At 41.1% G+C, this 13,517-nt stretch overlaps 1 protein-coding gene across 1 annotated transcript in view; it reads left to right on the forward strand.

The window, feature by feature from the left end:
- Positions 1-13,517, forward strand: part of macf1a (microtubule actin crosslinking factor 1a) — a 200,946-nt gene that overhangs the window by 164,071 nt on the left and 23,358 nt on the right. The window contains exons 62-70 of the mRNA XM_016462816.1: positions 10,186-10,347; positions 10,463-10,633; positions 10,889-11,055; positions 11,220-11,379; positions 11,819-12,145; positions 12,427-12,511; positions 12,594-12,820; positions 12,961-13,042; positions 13,364-13,488. Coding sequence (XP_016318302.1) covers positions 10,186-10,347; positions 10,463-10,633; positions 10,889-11,055; positions 11,220-11,379; positions 11,819-12,145; positions 12,427-12,511; positions 12,594-12,820; positions 12,961-13,042; positions 13,364-13,488 — 1,506 coding nt within the window. The remainder of the gene's footprint in view (positions 1-10,185; positions 10,348-10,462; positions 10,634-10,888; positions 11,056-11,219; positions 11,380-11,818; positions 12,146-12,426; positions 12,512-12,593; positions 12,821-12,960; positions 13,043-13,363; positions 13,489-13,517) is intronic.

Consider the following 13,517-nt stretch of genomic DNA (forward strand, 5'->3'; position numbering starts at 1 on the left):
TGCAGATGCCGCCATGTAGCTCTGAATCGAGGGCTCGTACCTTTTCTTACTCGGATATTTATGCTGGATGTTAAGCATCGTAACACATTGTATACTGAGAATTCAGTGCATGACCATATATGCTTTTATTACAGGATTCATGGGTGAGCTATCAAAGTAGTTCAGAGCCTCACTATTGCTCACAGCAGGCTTTGTTTGTGGAATAGTAACCATCCCATCTCAGCCCCTTGAGGGCGCTGTGGTTTGGGATGGGAAAACCTCTGAGCCGCCCGGACTGCTTGCGGCAGAACCCCAGTTGCCTTGGGAAGGGTGATGATGAGGAGGCATACATTGAGGACTGCTATGTACCCCAGCGTTCAATTTACGACACTATGCGCATCAATGAGCAGATTGATCAAGGCTCAAAGCTCAGCCAGCCTTCTCGCAGCACTCTGGGCTCAGGGGGCGGTGAGGAGAGTACGCTGTCCAGCAATGGGACATTGGGAGCTGACATAGGTGGAGTATTTGTTGCACGGGGAGGGCCTGCAGATGCAGGTGTGAAAAAGCTGGATGAAAGAGTTATTTTTGATGCTCTGAAACTCACCAGTGACCCTCAGAGTATGTCACCTGTCGGAGGAGTCGGCTCTGCAGTGGTCATTCCTGCATCAAATTCAGCTGCCGTTGGGGCAGCTGTTGTGACCAAAAGGCGGCACCAGGGCAGTGACAAGAAGGACAATCCAAATCGGCGCTCCTGGAAAGCTTTCATGCCCCCTACTTACCCTGAGTTTGCAGAACGTTTCGAGCTTTCACCAGGAGAGAGTGGAGAGAAGCGTCTGTCTGGGGCTGGAATCCCAGTCTCTCCTCTCCATCCTGTACCATCTTTACTAGCCTCTTCTATTCCTTCTACATCATCGACACCTTTGGCACCACCTTTCTCATTCTCCACTGCCTCATCTGGAGGTCCTCAAACTCCACCTGTCTCCAGCTCTCCATCTTTCACTCCCACAGTTAGCTCTATACCTTCCCATCTTCCTCATCTGCTCAAACAAAAACAGCCCCTCCAGCTGCACTCTCACAAACCGGCTACTGCTCTGTCTTCTCCTTCGAAAGAACAGCCATCCTCAGAGACTACTACTTTTGCTCATTCAGACTCTCCACAACCTAGTCCTAGTATCTCTCAGGCTGAGAGAAAGAGAGGCGAGCAGAGCAAACAAACTCAAGCCCCAATGTGTGTTAGAAGTATATCTGAAGAACCACCACAAAACTGGGAAACTACTGCAGCTAAAACCTCTGATAATGAGCGAGACTCACCCCTACTGGAACACGACCAAGACACCACTCCGTTAATACCCCCAAAACCGGTATTTTGTCCCCCCACTAAAGCCCGTACCTGGCCCCGTAGTATGAGGGGTAGTAAAAGGTCACTGGGGCATGGGAGGGTTCTTTCTATCCTGCCCCCACTGCCCCCCATTCTTGGTGAGGAGAGTGATGAGGAATCTTTGTACCTGCTGGATCCTCCATCACCTTTCCTGCAAGAAGGAGAGGAACTTAATTATGGGGGGTTGCCCCTGTCTCCCTGTATCAGTCAAGAGGGTGGTGAGGAAGGTTTATTGGGCTGGCCTCCTCCTACTGGCGGGCTACGAGAAAAGACCGCTTCAGAACTTTGCTTTGAAGAAGATGAACGCAGAATCTTGGAGGAGTTGGAGGAGGAGGATGAGATTAATAGAGAGCAAGAACAGAAAGAAGAGGAAGAGAGACTAGAGATGGAGGAGAGAAACTGGCAAGCGGTGTTGAAACTGGAGAGCAGTGAAACAAGTGGTATATCTTGGGAGGTAGAAGAGGAGGAATCGCAATTACAGGACTGGGAGACGCAACAACTTGCATCCTCAGGCCACTGGCCCCTTTTAATGCCACCTGTAGGATTTGGAGGCTCAGAGGCCCCCAGTGCTTCCCCCTGCCCCAGCTCAGAGGCAGGTTCAGATGAACTCTTTCTTGAGCTGGAAAGACAGTGTTTGGAAGAGGACACAAACAAATCAACTGTTTCTGAGCAGAGGGATCTTTCTCATACTTCTGAATACTTAGATACCTTTGACAACCTGCTTGTGGTGAAAATGGATCAAGTTGATACCAAACATGAATGTGACATCAAAGAGCTGTATGATGAAGATTGCACTGTGATGTCAGCACATGATGTCACAGATCACGTAGAGCACACAGATCCAACTGAGCCATGTGTAACACAAATGAATCAAAATTTGACAGAAAGTACACAAAGCTGTTTTTCGGTTGAATATATTGACCAAAGCCCAGACCAACTGCAAAGTTGTCTTCCCTGTAATAGTGAGGGTAATAATCATGATCAGGATGATTATACTTCATACATAGTTGATGCAGATGCTTTAGATTCTGAATCCAGTGGCATTCAAACCTCACACCAAGATGGGACTGTGCCATCCGATGCATTTCAAACTGTGAGCTATGAGCAACCAGAGAGTGATTCAGATTTAGGCAGTGGAGCTTCATCAGATCAGGAGCAGCAAGAGGATGAGGAGGTAATGAAACAAGATGAGACATCTGACATTCATATGTCCTTACAGCATGGACTTCTCCCCTTAGAGAATTTGAATGCAGATGCTGAATGTAATGTGAATCTCGGCATCTTTACAACTGATTTAGAAGGGTTGGAAATCGAGGACAGTATTCAACAGTCCCTAGAGTGCTCTGTCTTGGAAGATGAGGCAGAAAGGGAAGTTAAGAACAGTAACTATGAGACTGTCTCTCATGAGGATGCAGTTTCCTCTGAGCCTGCTCAAGTAACTATGGAAATGACCTCTGACCAAGAGGGAGCTTCTTCAAAATCAGAGAAAAAAGAAGAGATTTCAGTCTTTGTGGACGTATTTGTTCAAGAGGAGGTATCTTCACATGAGTGGGAAGTAACAGAGGCTGCTCAGGGAGCCACAAGTACACCAAATTCAAGCGCCTCATACCCCCAGTTAGACTCTCTGAATATCAGTATTGAATCTGCTCCACCTTCCCCTCTGCCCCTGTCGACCACTAAACATGAGTCAAGAACAGCAGGACTTGACAGCAAAGATGCTGATGCTTTTGTCGCAACAGACAGTTTCGTTTATTTAGCTGTGGCTGCGCCACCTCAGTATCCTCAGGATTGCCCCTCATCTCCATCAGTGGAATCAGCCCCTCCGAGCCCAATTCCAAAATGCTGCCCTGAGCCAGAGGAAGGGGCATTTCTCTCCTCCGATAGTTTTGTTTACCTGGCAGCCCCTGAGCGGCTTGTGTCCGATGGGGGCTCTGCCTGTGAAGACTGTCAGGATTTGGACTCTGAGTCAGAGGAGACCCGATCAGGTGTTGATTTTGTACTTGGATCAATGTCTGGGGATAGTGAATGGGACTCAGATGGATCAGGCTTAGACCCTGTGCACCAACGGAGAGACCAGTGGGAGCAACTAGAGCCAGGTCTTTTACATGGCCTTTTTAACGAGGGCGAGAATGAGGCAAGCTCTCAGGAGGCTGTGGAATCAAGTGACAATGACTGTGAGGACACTAGTGAAACAAGTTCTGTGGAAGAAAACTCACCACTAAAACATGACCTTGATTTGGACACAAAGGTAAAAAAAAAAAAAAAACCTTCCTCAAATTTATTGTTTAAGGTGGTCAGTGCAAAGGTAACTCAGTTTATAGTTTCAGTCAGTTTATAGGTTGAGTTTTCTAAACCAGTGCCCAAAAAAATACTATACAGCAGTGATTCTTACACTGTGTTCTGCGGGTTAATTTTGACTATCTAAATATTAAATATATTTTAATATATATATAAAATAAATATATTTTATTTAAATAAATAAAATAATTGTAAATGATTAATTAAATTAATCTCATACTAAATCTCATAACCAAAATTAAATTAATCTCATAACTCATAACAGTGAATTAACTGATTGTATCAACATTTAATTGTGAGTCTTTCTGTCAGTTATGCTTTAGTCTGAAAGGCATTTACACCAACTTTCTAGCTAGCGAACATTTAGCTATTTTAAACTAAGGGACATTTTTTTTGCTTCTTTGATACAGACCCAACTGTTGGTAATAGTTGGTGATTTCCCCTCAGATTAGTTTTTTTTTTTTTAAGTGCTCCTCGACCTGAAATAGTTTGAGATACACTGATTTAGAATCACCTCACCAATATCCCTGTGAAGTCTACTAATGTTGTCCTTGGGGGTTTTTCCTGAAGATCGTTGTACCTCACAAAGCTTTGTGGTTGTTGTTCGCTGTAGTGTTCAGTCAGAGAAATAACATAATTTAGTGCTGCAGTAATTGTTGTCCTAGTTGTATAATAGGGTTCAGTTGGGCTAAAGGTATCTTAAGGTAATTGTGCTTTTCACTACTCCCAGTGTATGATTGCAGAAAAAAATGTTTATTGAATTTACTGAACATTGATGGAGCAACACGTTTTGTAAGAAAATTTGTTGTTTTATTTAAAATCTGTATGAAAAAATGTATGAGGTGGCAAGGGGGTCCTTTAACCCCACATTTGGGGTAAAAGACTCACCAGCATGGGGCAAAAGGCACCCAGTATTGATACAAAAATAGCTAAAGTAATATGTTTTGCATAATATAATAAAAGTTACTACTTATTAAAAACAATTTCTGTTTATTTTTGATAAGTAAATTAATTGTTCAATACATACACTGTCATTTAAATGTTCATTTTAAAAATAGAGCAGAAGTATTTTACAATGTAAAGATTCTAAAAGCTTTTTACAGCGTTTGAAGGAGATCCCATAATTATTGGGAATAGTTTTAAAGTAGTAACAATACAAATTATATTTTATTATATGGTATGATTAATATAATATTTTTTTCATATTATGGTTTCATTATTATGGTGATTATCTCTAAATTGGACACCCAAATTAATTCATGTCATGCCAACCAATGGAAAAGTCTTTCAGCTATTTATTATCATGTTAATTATTGTGCCTTTAGCCCCAACAGCAGGGGTGCTTTTACCCCAAATACCATACTTCTACATATTCTTCAGTTATCGAACAGCTGTTGATTTAATTACCTTGAACAAAACTGAAGATCATTAACAAGTTCTTTGTGTCCGTATATATTTTATAATTTTATCAATTCTTATTTGCTACATAAATCTACAATATTTTAAGAAACATTAAATATAAGATCAAATTAGCATAGAATCAACTTTGTGTCGCTGCCCGTGATCGCTGTTGAAGTGAAGTGCTGCTGAATTTTTGTGCAATCTTGAGAATAAACTCAAATTTACCCTGCTGCACTTTTAGTCCTATTTTACACTACAAAGGTGCACAATATTGTATGATCAAAATAATAGTGAATTGGTTAATCTTCCAGCATATTTCAGCATTGATCCTTCTGGTCTGTAAGAGGGTGTTTGTGTTTAGATTGAAGGGATGTGTGTGTGTTTTTGTTCATGGAGATCCAAGCACAGTCTTCTTTTGAATGACTGGTTAATCCATGTTTGTAAGTGTTAATACACATAATTACTATAGTCTGGAAGGATTCCAGGTGTCTATATAGGTAGAAAACTTTTGAGTGCATGGTATGTTTATGTATCCTGGGATTGTTTGTCTATTGCAGTGATGATCACATGAACACAAACATGCTCACTGAGTTAAAAAGCATGCTTTCTCCAAAGTATTCAAACCCTAGTGAACGTTTGTGTGTTTGGTTACAGGCAAATGGATTTGTGCACACATTTGCATGGGTTTGCTTTTTCTGCCTGTTTGAGCACTGCTTTGTCTAAGTGAGCACACTGTGTATGTATTCGAAAGAGATTTAGGAGTCAAAAAACAGACAGGAATGTTTTTTTTGTAAATACATGTTCGATTTCTTGACATAATGCGAGTGTGCGCTTGACATTCTCTCTCGGCTGCCGTGACGAGGCCTGTGTCTGCTCTGTTTCACAGTGACAGTGGCGGGTGGCCGAGAGACTGCCTGTTAGTTCTTAAGCTCACTGGATAGTTATTGCATTACTGTCTCTATCAGTCTGACTGGTCGTCCATATCTCATTTGACCCTCAGCCTTGGCCAAATCTGTCTTTCTGCATGGTCACTCTCAAAACTCCCCGTCCCTTCAGATGTAATCAGATGCAGGAACCCTGTCAGGCTGGATTTGGGTAGAGAGGATTATAGCAACTGAGGGACTGAACAGGATCAGCTAGCAAAGGATATTTAAACTCAGTTGGGATTGAAAAATTCAAAGAGCAGAACAAAATGACTGATTTGAGAGGTGGCTGTCATCCAGTGCCAGACAAACTTAAAATCCCCCTCCTGCAGTCTGATGGTACTGCAATTGAGATAAGGAAGTGAGAAATAAACATCAGCCTCTAAAAGAGGAGCCACAATTGCCAGTAACACACAAACACTGTATAAAGTTGTTAGAAATATAAATAGAAGATAAGGGCATGTCAGTCCTATCACTGCAAGGCCAGACTCTCACCCCCGTAATGCTCGAAGCCGAGGGAGTCAACCACAGACCTCGGGAAAGATCTTTGTAATCTTTTGGAGCAGCTCTCCGTTACAGGCCGTCTCCAGTGAAATTGCACACTTGCAATGGAGGCTGATTTAGAGGGCAAAGTTAGAAGATTTTGCAACAGCCTGATCATGAATGAACAAAGAGTCTCTATGGCAGAACACCTGGTAGTACTCAAAATATGAGCTGCATGAGGCGTCAGAAGAAACGTCTGACGTAACATCTGAAACCCACAATCAATTTAGAGTCTGTCCAGGGTAGAGTTTTAGAGACGGTCAGGTAAACAAACGCACCAACTGATACGCACAGTGGAAAGGGAAGAGCAATCACGGAGGGAGTGAGCACTGATGTTATGGCGTATGGTAACAGCGGGTATATTTGATTGTTTGGATAATGATGGCAGTGAAAGACAGTGTGCAGGAAACACCTGTGATAAAAGACTGTTGCAAACAGAAGAGTTTGAGCAAACCCTGCAGCCCCGTCTGCACAACGACGGCCATAACAAAGCAGTCACTTATGCTGCGAACTCATTGACTATGTTTTTAACATCATTTGCTCAGTATTTATTAATGGAACCTTGTGAATTATATCCTTGCTAGAACATTTGGGTCAGATAAAATGAAGTCATCCGAAGTCCTTTGAAAAGGAAGCAGAGATAAAGACAAGGAACTGCGAGGCCGGAAAAACACAGGAGGTGAAAGCAAAGACGGGAAGAGTAGGACTGGAGAGAGAGTTTTGGAAAGTCTCTATAGAACAAGAATTTTGCTAATGGCTATGTTTTGATTGATTCGAGAGAAATCATATTCCTGTGATTTCCTGGGATGCCCAGAAATTTTACATCTATTTTCTCTACTTGTCCCTCAAGACAAGATAGACTTTTATTTGTTTTTTGCTATTTTTAGACATTTATAGCCTTAAATTTCTTATTGTATGCTTTGAGTATTATGCTTTGAAGAGCAAATTCCATGCCTTGATTCTGCCTATGCTATATTTGTCGAACATAAAAAATACCTTGAAGTTTCCATTAAATCATTCACGAAGTGTAGCCTACATTATGTCTAGCATTGTAACATGCATGCTTTTTTTTTTTCCAGTCAGCAACACAGACATTTCAAATACAGTACCAGACAAAAGGCACTTTAAAATAGTAATAAAGCCATCCAAATTATGAAATAATGCAAATGGAATTATGGGAAATATGCAGTAACCAAATGGTGTTATAACATTGAGTCATTCATTAAAAAACTCAACTGTTTTGTATGAAATTCATACATAAGCACAACTTGAGTCTCAAAAGGCCTTTGAGATAATGAAAAACATAAATTAATTTGGGTGTGTCCAAACTTTTGACTGGTACTATAATTTAGTCTGATTGATTTTATCTTGCCTTAAGCAAAAATTGCATGAGAATAATTTCTCTTGATGCTTTCAGAAACAGAACAAGGTTTAGAAAGCTCAGCGAAAATCAGCACATAGTGTGGGGGATATAGCCTAGCCAGCTATTATAATATTTTCTTTACTAAATCTGGGCATACCCGCTTAGGCAGTATGGAGTTGTGGTTTGAACTGAAGGGAGAGAAACAAAAGACTCCAATGGCAGTGATGTTGTGGGTTGGCGGTAGGATGGAATACTGCCAGTAGCTAAAAGTGATCTGTGGGGGTTTGAGTGAGAAACAAAAGAGTTGAAAGTTTGGTGACAAAAGAAACAGTGCTGGAGAGATACGTGTGAAGCGGTCTCTCGTGTGTGTGTGTGTGTGTGTGCATCCTAGATATTTTCCAGAGGCCTGCATTACAAGAGTCAAATGCTCTCTGAGAGAATGACTAAGGAGAGGAGAGATTCTTGTTTGCACTGACCTCTTTCTGCTGTATGGATATGTATAGCTACGTCCTACTTACATGTGGACGTGAGCGTCTTTGTTTAGATTTCAGAGTTCTGACAAACTAAATTTCCTCTCTTCCTGTTGTGAATTGTTGGTCGTAGCATATATAATATAGATATATAATTGTCTATGAAATAATTAACAGCTTTCCCTTTGATTTGGCCACACGAGTTGTGCCACAGATGCAGATGAATGGTGTTATTTCTGTGCTGGTGGGTGAAAAGTGCCACATGTGATGAATGATCAGGATTAAAAATGAGAAATGGCTCCAAGTATTCACACTGAGGATAAGGAGGGGGAGGAGGCCTAGATGATGGATTCAGGATAATGTTAGACAGGATATAGAGAGACAAAAGGGGACCAAACACTCTCTTCGTTGCATAGACACGTACATTCTCACAGTCACATATACTGTCAATAAGAGGGTGGAGCAGGTTGAAGCTGTGGTTCATTGTTTTGAGGCCGACAGACATCCTGTTTGAAGCAGGAATGAAGCCCCTCGCCACAAGGCAGCTGCAAACAAACGAACACACACTCACATGCAGTGGATTCAGGATTTAGGATTTCCCTTAGCTTTATATGATTACCTTTGCCTTCATCTAACGCTCAAAGTTAATCTTTCAAAACTAATATTTCAGTTACACTGTTAAATTGTATTCTTTATCTTGAAATTAAATCCATTTTTTCATAATGTACATTATATGTTGGAATGCCTAAATGTACATTTAAAATGCAATGGAACTGAGGGCATATGTCACATAACAAAGCCAACATATCGGATGTAGTACTTTAGAATTTCATTCATGATGCTATATACTTTTTTATTGGTTGTGAACTTCATTCTTCATTTATTGCAGAAAGTATTCAGACAAAATGTGATTTCGGACACACCTATAGTATAATTTTAATAGCAGCCATGAAAATGAAAATAATTACAGGCTTTAATGGTATAGAGTAGACTTGTGCCGGTATTCGGTAATGCGATATATCACGGTAATTAATATGCACGATATTGTTATCGTGGGCACTTCTAAATACCCTGAATAATTATATATTACAAATTATTCAGAATTTTGAATGCATTTTAAGAATGCTTTTCCCATCAACTGGTCAAAATGCACAACACCGCTGTATGCTGGTGAAAGACGCGCGCAGCACATGGGGGAACATGTGAGAGAGCTCTGGATGAAAGCGCACTTCCTTGATACCGGCATATCCCTAGTATAGAGTAGAATTTAAATAATGGTGCATATGCATCCCTCCCTAGTGCCGAGAGTAGTGAAATTGTACAATCCCCTTTGAAGTTGCATTGAGGTCCAAATCCATTCTGGTATATAATGCCCACTTTTTGTGATCCAACCAATTCCAATTGGTTGCACTAAAGTGCTTTTCCTGTTGAATATTCTGTTTCTTTGAGATAAGTCACATTACAAAATTAAAATGTATTTAATGTTGACTTTGGTAACTGCTGGTCATGGCGTTGGTCAGGGGTATTTGGCAACCTGTATGTGGTGAACCACTGTGTTGGCTATTCTGTCAGAGCTGTAGTGTTGGGCTGTTGGGGAAATAAAGCTGTACATTGTTGCTGCCAAGGCACTGTATTTAATTTCAGTTAATGTGTGGGGGCTGAAAACTGCTTCCCCATTTATAAATGGCCATGCCACCATTATCATGTTGTTGTGTTTGTACAGCCTTGACCTGTTTAGACGCATTCTATCATATCACATGTCCAGTAGCAGAACAAGTGTCCAGTAATATACTCAAGTCATTTGTTCTCTCGCTTTCGTTCACTCTTTAGGCGATAGAAAGGGAGCAGATAGACAGCATTCAGCCCAAACTACAACATGTCAACGCTGTGGGTCAAGGTCTTATCCAGAGTGCTGCCAAACACACTGACACTCAGGCCCTGGAACATGACTTGGAGACCACCAACCTGTGCTGGAACTCCCTCAACAAGAGGGTAAGCTTGCATCAATTTTTAGCCTTTCTTTTTAGTTGACTGATAGAAATGGATTAATTAAATATTATTATTATTTTTATTTTTATTTTTTTTATTAATTTTTTTTTATTCACAGGTTGCTGAAAGAATCGCACAGCTGCAGGAGGCCCTGTTGCATTGTGGGAAGTTCCAAGATGCTCTGGAGCCACTCTTGAGCTGGCTGAGTGACACAGAGGAGCTTATAGCCAATCAGAAACCTCCGTCTGCTGAGTACCGTGTGGTCAAGGCACAAATTCAGGAGCAGAAGGTTAGATTTTAATCAAATTTTAATGTAATCAGTTTTTAAAATACTCCAGTAAAACCAAAAATTCTTATATTATATTAAAGTTTTTGGAAATGATCTATTTTGTGACAAAAATCAATAATGGTTTAAAAGGAACTTTAGTTGAAAAACTTTGTGATCCCTTGATTTCGCGTCAGACTTATTGGAATAATTTATCATGCTAGATTAAAAAAATAAAGAATTTTAATTTAATTAATTGAGGTTCCATATTATTCCTAGCTGCTGCAACGGTTGCTGGATGACCGCCGTGGGACGGTAGAGATGATCAGGGCAGAAGGAGAGCGTATCGCTGCTACGGCTGAGACACAAGATAGAGACAAAATCCAGAAACATCTTAAGAGCCTAGGAGAGAGATGGACAAATCTGCTGGAAAAGGCCAGCGCCAGGTAAACTCCATAATCAGAGCAATATGGACACCCAGACACAGCCATAAAATCTCTTAATCGAATCTCTTACTCAGAACTCAATCACTTGGTTGCTTTACAAGGCCATAAAAACAGATTAGTCATAAGAATATAACACAGATTTCCTCCTCACCTCATGTCCTCAGGCAGCAGCAGCTAGAGGAGCTGCAGGTGTTGGCGCTGCAGTTCCACGAGGCAGTGGAGCCACTCGGTGAGTGGTTGAGTGCAACAGAGAGACGCCTGAGCTCCTCTGAGCCAATGGGAACCCAGACCTCCAAAATCACACAGCAGATTGTAAGGCACAAGGTAGAGTATACACAGCACCTGGGAGAGATGTATCCTAGGAGTCTATTTCCAGAATTGTTGCTGCCGAACCAAGATCTGTCATTTTAGCAAGCGATTTTCAAAGTGTCAAGCATCATTAGACTGACTAGAGATGCAGAGGAGAGAACAGATTGTTAGTCTCCTGTGGTTTTAAATGGACTAGTAGGAGAGCAGTTATCTAAGAAGGCACAAAACTTGGGTCGTGATGCCCACATCCTTTTCTTGTGCAGTTTAATTTCATCATGATTTTGTGTTTCCATCTAATCTTGTGTTGATTCACATATTATTTTTTGCTCACATCAGTTCATTATGATTTGTCATTATTCTGCATTGTCATGTTTGTTTATGTTTGCCTTGTCTTTTTTTTTCTCCTTCTACTCATTCAATCACGTCTCCTCTTTACTCTGGGCTATAATCCCAGGCTCTCCAGGAGGAGGTATCCTCTCGGGAGAATGATGTAAACCATCTTGAGACTCTCAGTCAATCACTGCACCCGCTCAGCTGTGCGGCTGATCGTGATTGGCTGGGCGAACGTGTGGCGTCAGTGCGCAACGGGCACACGGAGCTGCACGATTGGTGCAGTCGGAGAGAGGTCATGCTGGAGCAGGCCCTGGCCAATGCACAGCTATTTGGAGAGGAAGAGGTGGAAGTCCTTAACTGGCTAGCTGAGGTGGCCCAGAGACTGGCCGAGGTCTCAGTGCAGAGTTATCAGCCGGAGCTACTAGAGCAGCAACACAAACACACACTGGTATGATTCTGAAGGTCATAGCTGCCCAGGATCAACAATACCATATAAGTCAGTTTAGAGAATATGAATATTTCCTAAAAAAAACTGTCACTCAGTAAGGTCAGAGCTATACTAGATCTGTCATTCAATTAAAATTAATTACGTGATATTCTGATTAAATAATAAAAATGAATTGCATATACCAATGCAGTTTATTTTATTTTATTCATTCTGTTTTATTTTATATAATATCCCTGTGAATTATGTTCAGAGTTAATGTTTCTACTGCTGGTTCCCTACAGGCTCTTAATGAAGAGATTATCAGCAGGAAGAAGACAGTGGACCAGGCCATTAAGAATGGACAGGCTCTGCTTAAACAAACCACTGGTACTTTTCCATCCAGCCTCTGTGTTCATTGGTGTATCAACAAATTCCTGCTTTGACTGTGATCATGTTTGATCTCTGACAGGTGAGGAGGTCCTGTTGATTCAGGAGAAGCTAGATGGCATCAAAAGCCGCTACGCAGAGATGACAGCGGGCAGCAGCAAAGCCCTCCGTACTTTGGAACAGGCCCTTCAGTTGGCCACGCGATTTGCAAGCTCACACGATGACATCAGCCAATGGTTGGATAGCGTGGAGGCGGAGCTTAACAACATTGAGCCAGACACAACACCAGCCTATCAGGACAGACAGAGGGTGAGGATGTCTATCTTTTTTTAAGTACTCATGAATCACTTTTTACTTTTTGTTTTTGTTAAACCAAATAAATTTTTTTTACAATATTTTTATGCCTTCTGTGAATTCATTGTTTTATAATGTGTGTATGTTTGGCTCAGGAGCTGAAGTGCGTGTCTGCTGAGAAGAGGTTAGTTCTGGACACAGTGAATGAGGTGGGCAGTGCTTTACTGGATCTGGTACCCTGGCGTGCACGAGAATCAACACACAGCCAAAACCTAAACTTACTTAAAATTTAACTTTATTCTTTCCATACCTTGCAAGCATTAGTATTTTCTTTTAGGAAATTAAAATTAAATTTGATATAATTCTTTTACAATATGTCTTTTTTTTTTCTTTTTAGAATGATGTAATACTTTAAAGTACATATAAATTGTTATAATAAAATACAAAATAATGGTAACACTTTAGTATAGGAACCAATTCTCACTATTAACTAGTTGCTTATTAGCACACCTATTAATAACATATTGACTGTTAATTAATACTTATAAAGCGCATAACCCTGGCGTGCACGAGAAGGCCTGGACCGCCTGGTCGCCGATGCCAATCAGCGTTACCGCCAAGCCCAAGAGACCATCACACAGAGAGTGCAGTTAGTGCAGGCTGCCATCCAAAGGTCACAGCAGGTACTGCAGCAAATACATATATATTATAT

Source organism: Sinocyclocheilus anshuiensis, unplaced genomic scaffold (assembly GCF_001515605.1).
Source record: "Sinocyclocheilus anshuiensis isolate Anshui unplaced genomic scaffold, SAMN03320099.WGS_v1.1 scaffold913, whole genome shotgun sequence".
In the NCBI taxonomy this organism is placed as follows: Eukaryota; Metazoa; Chordata; class Actinopteri; order Cypriniformes; family Cyprinidae; genus Sinocyclocheilus; species Sinocyclocheilus anshuiensis.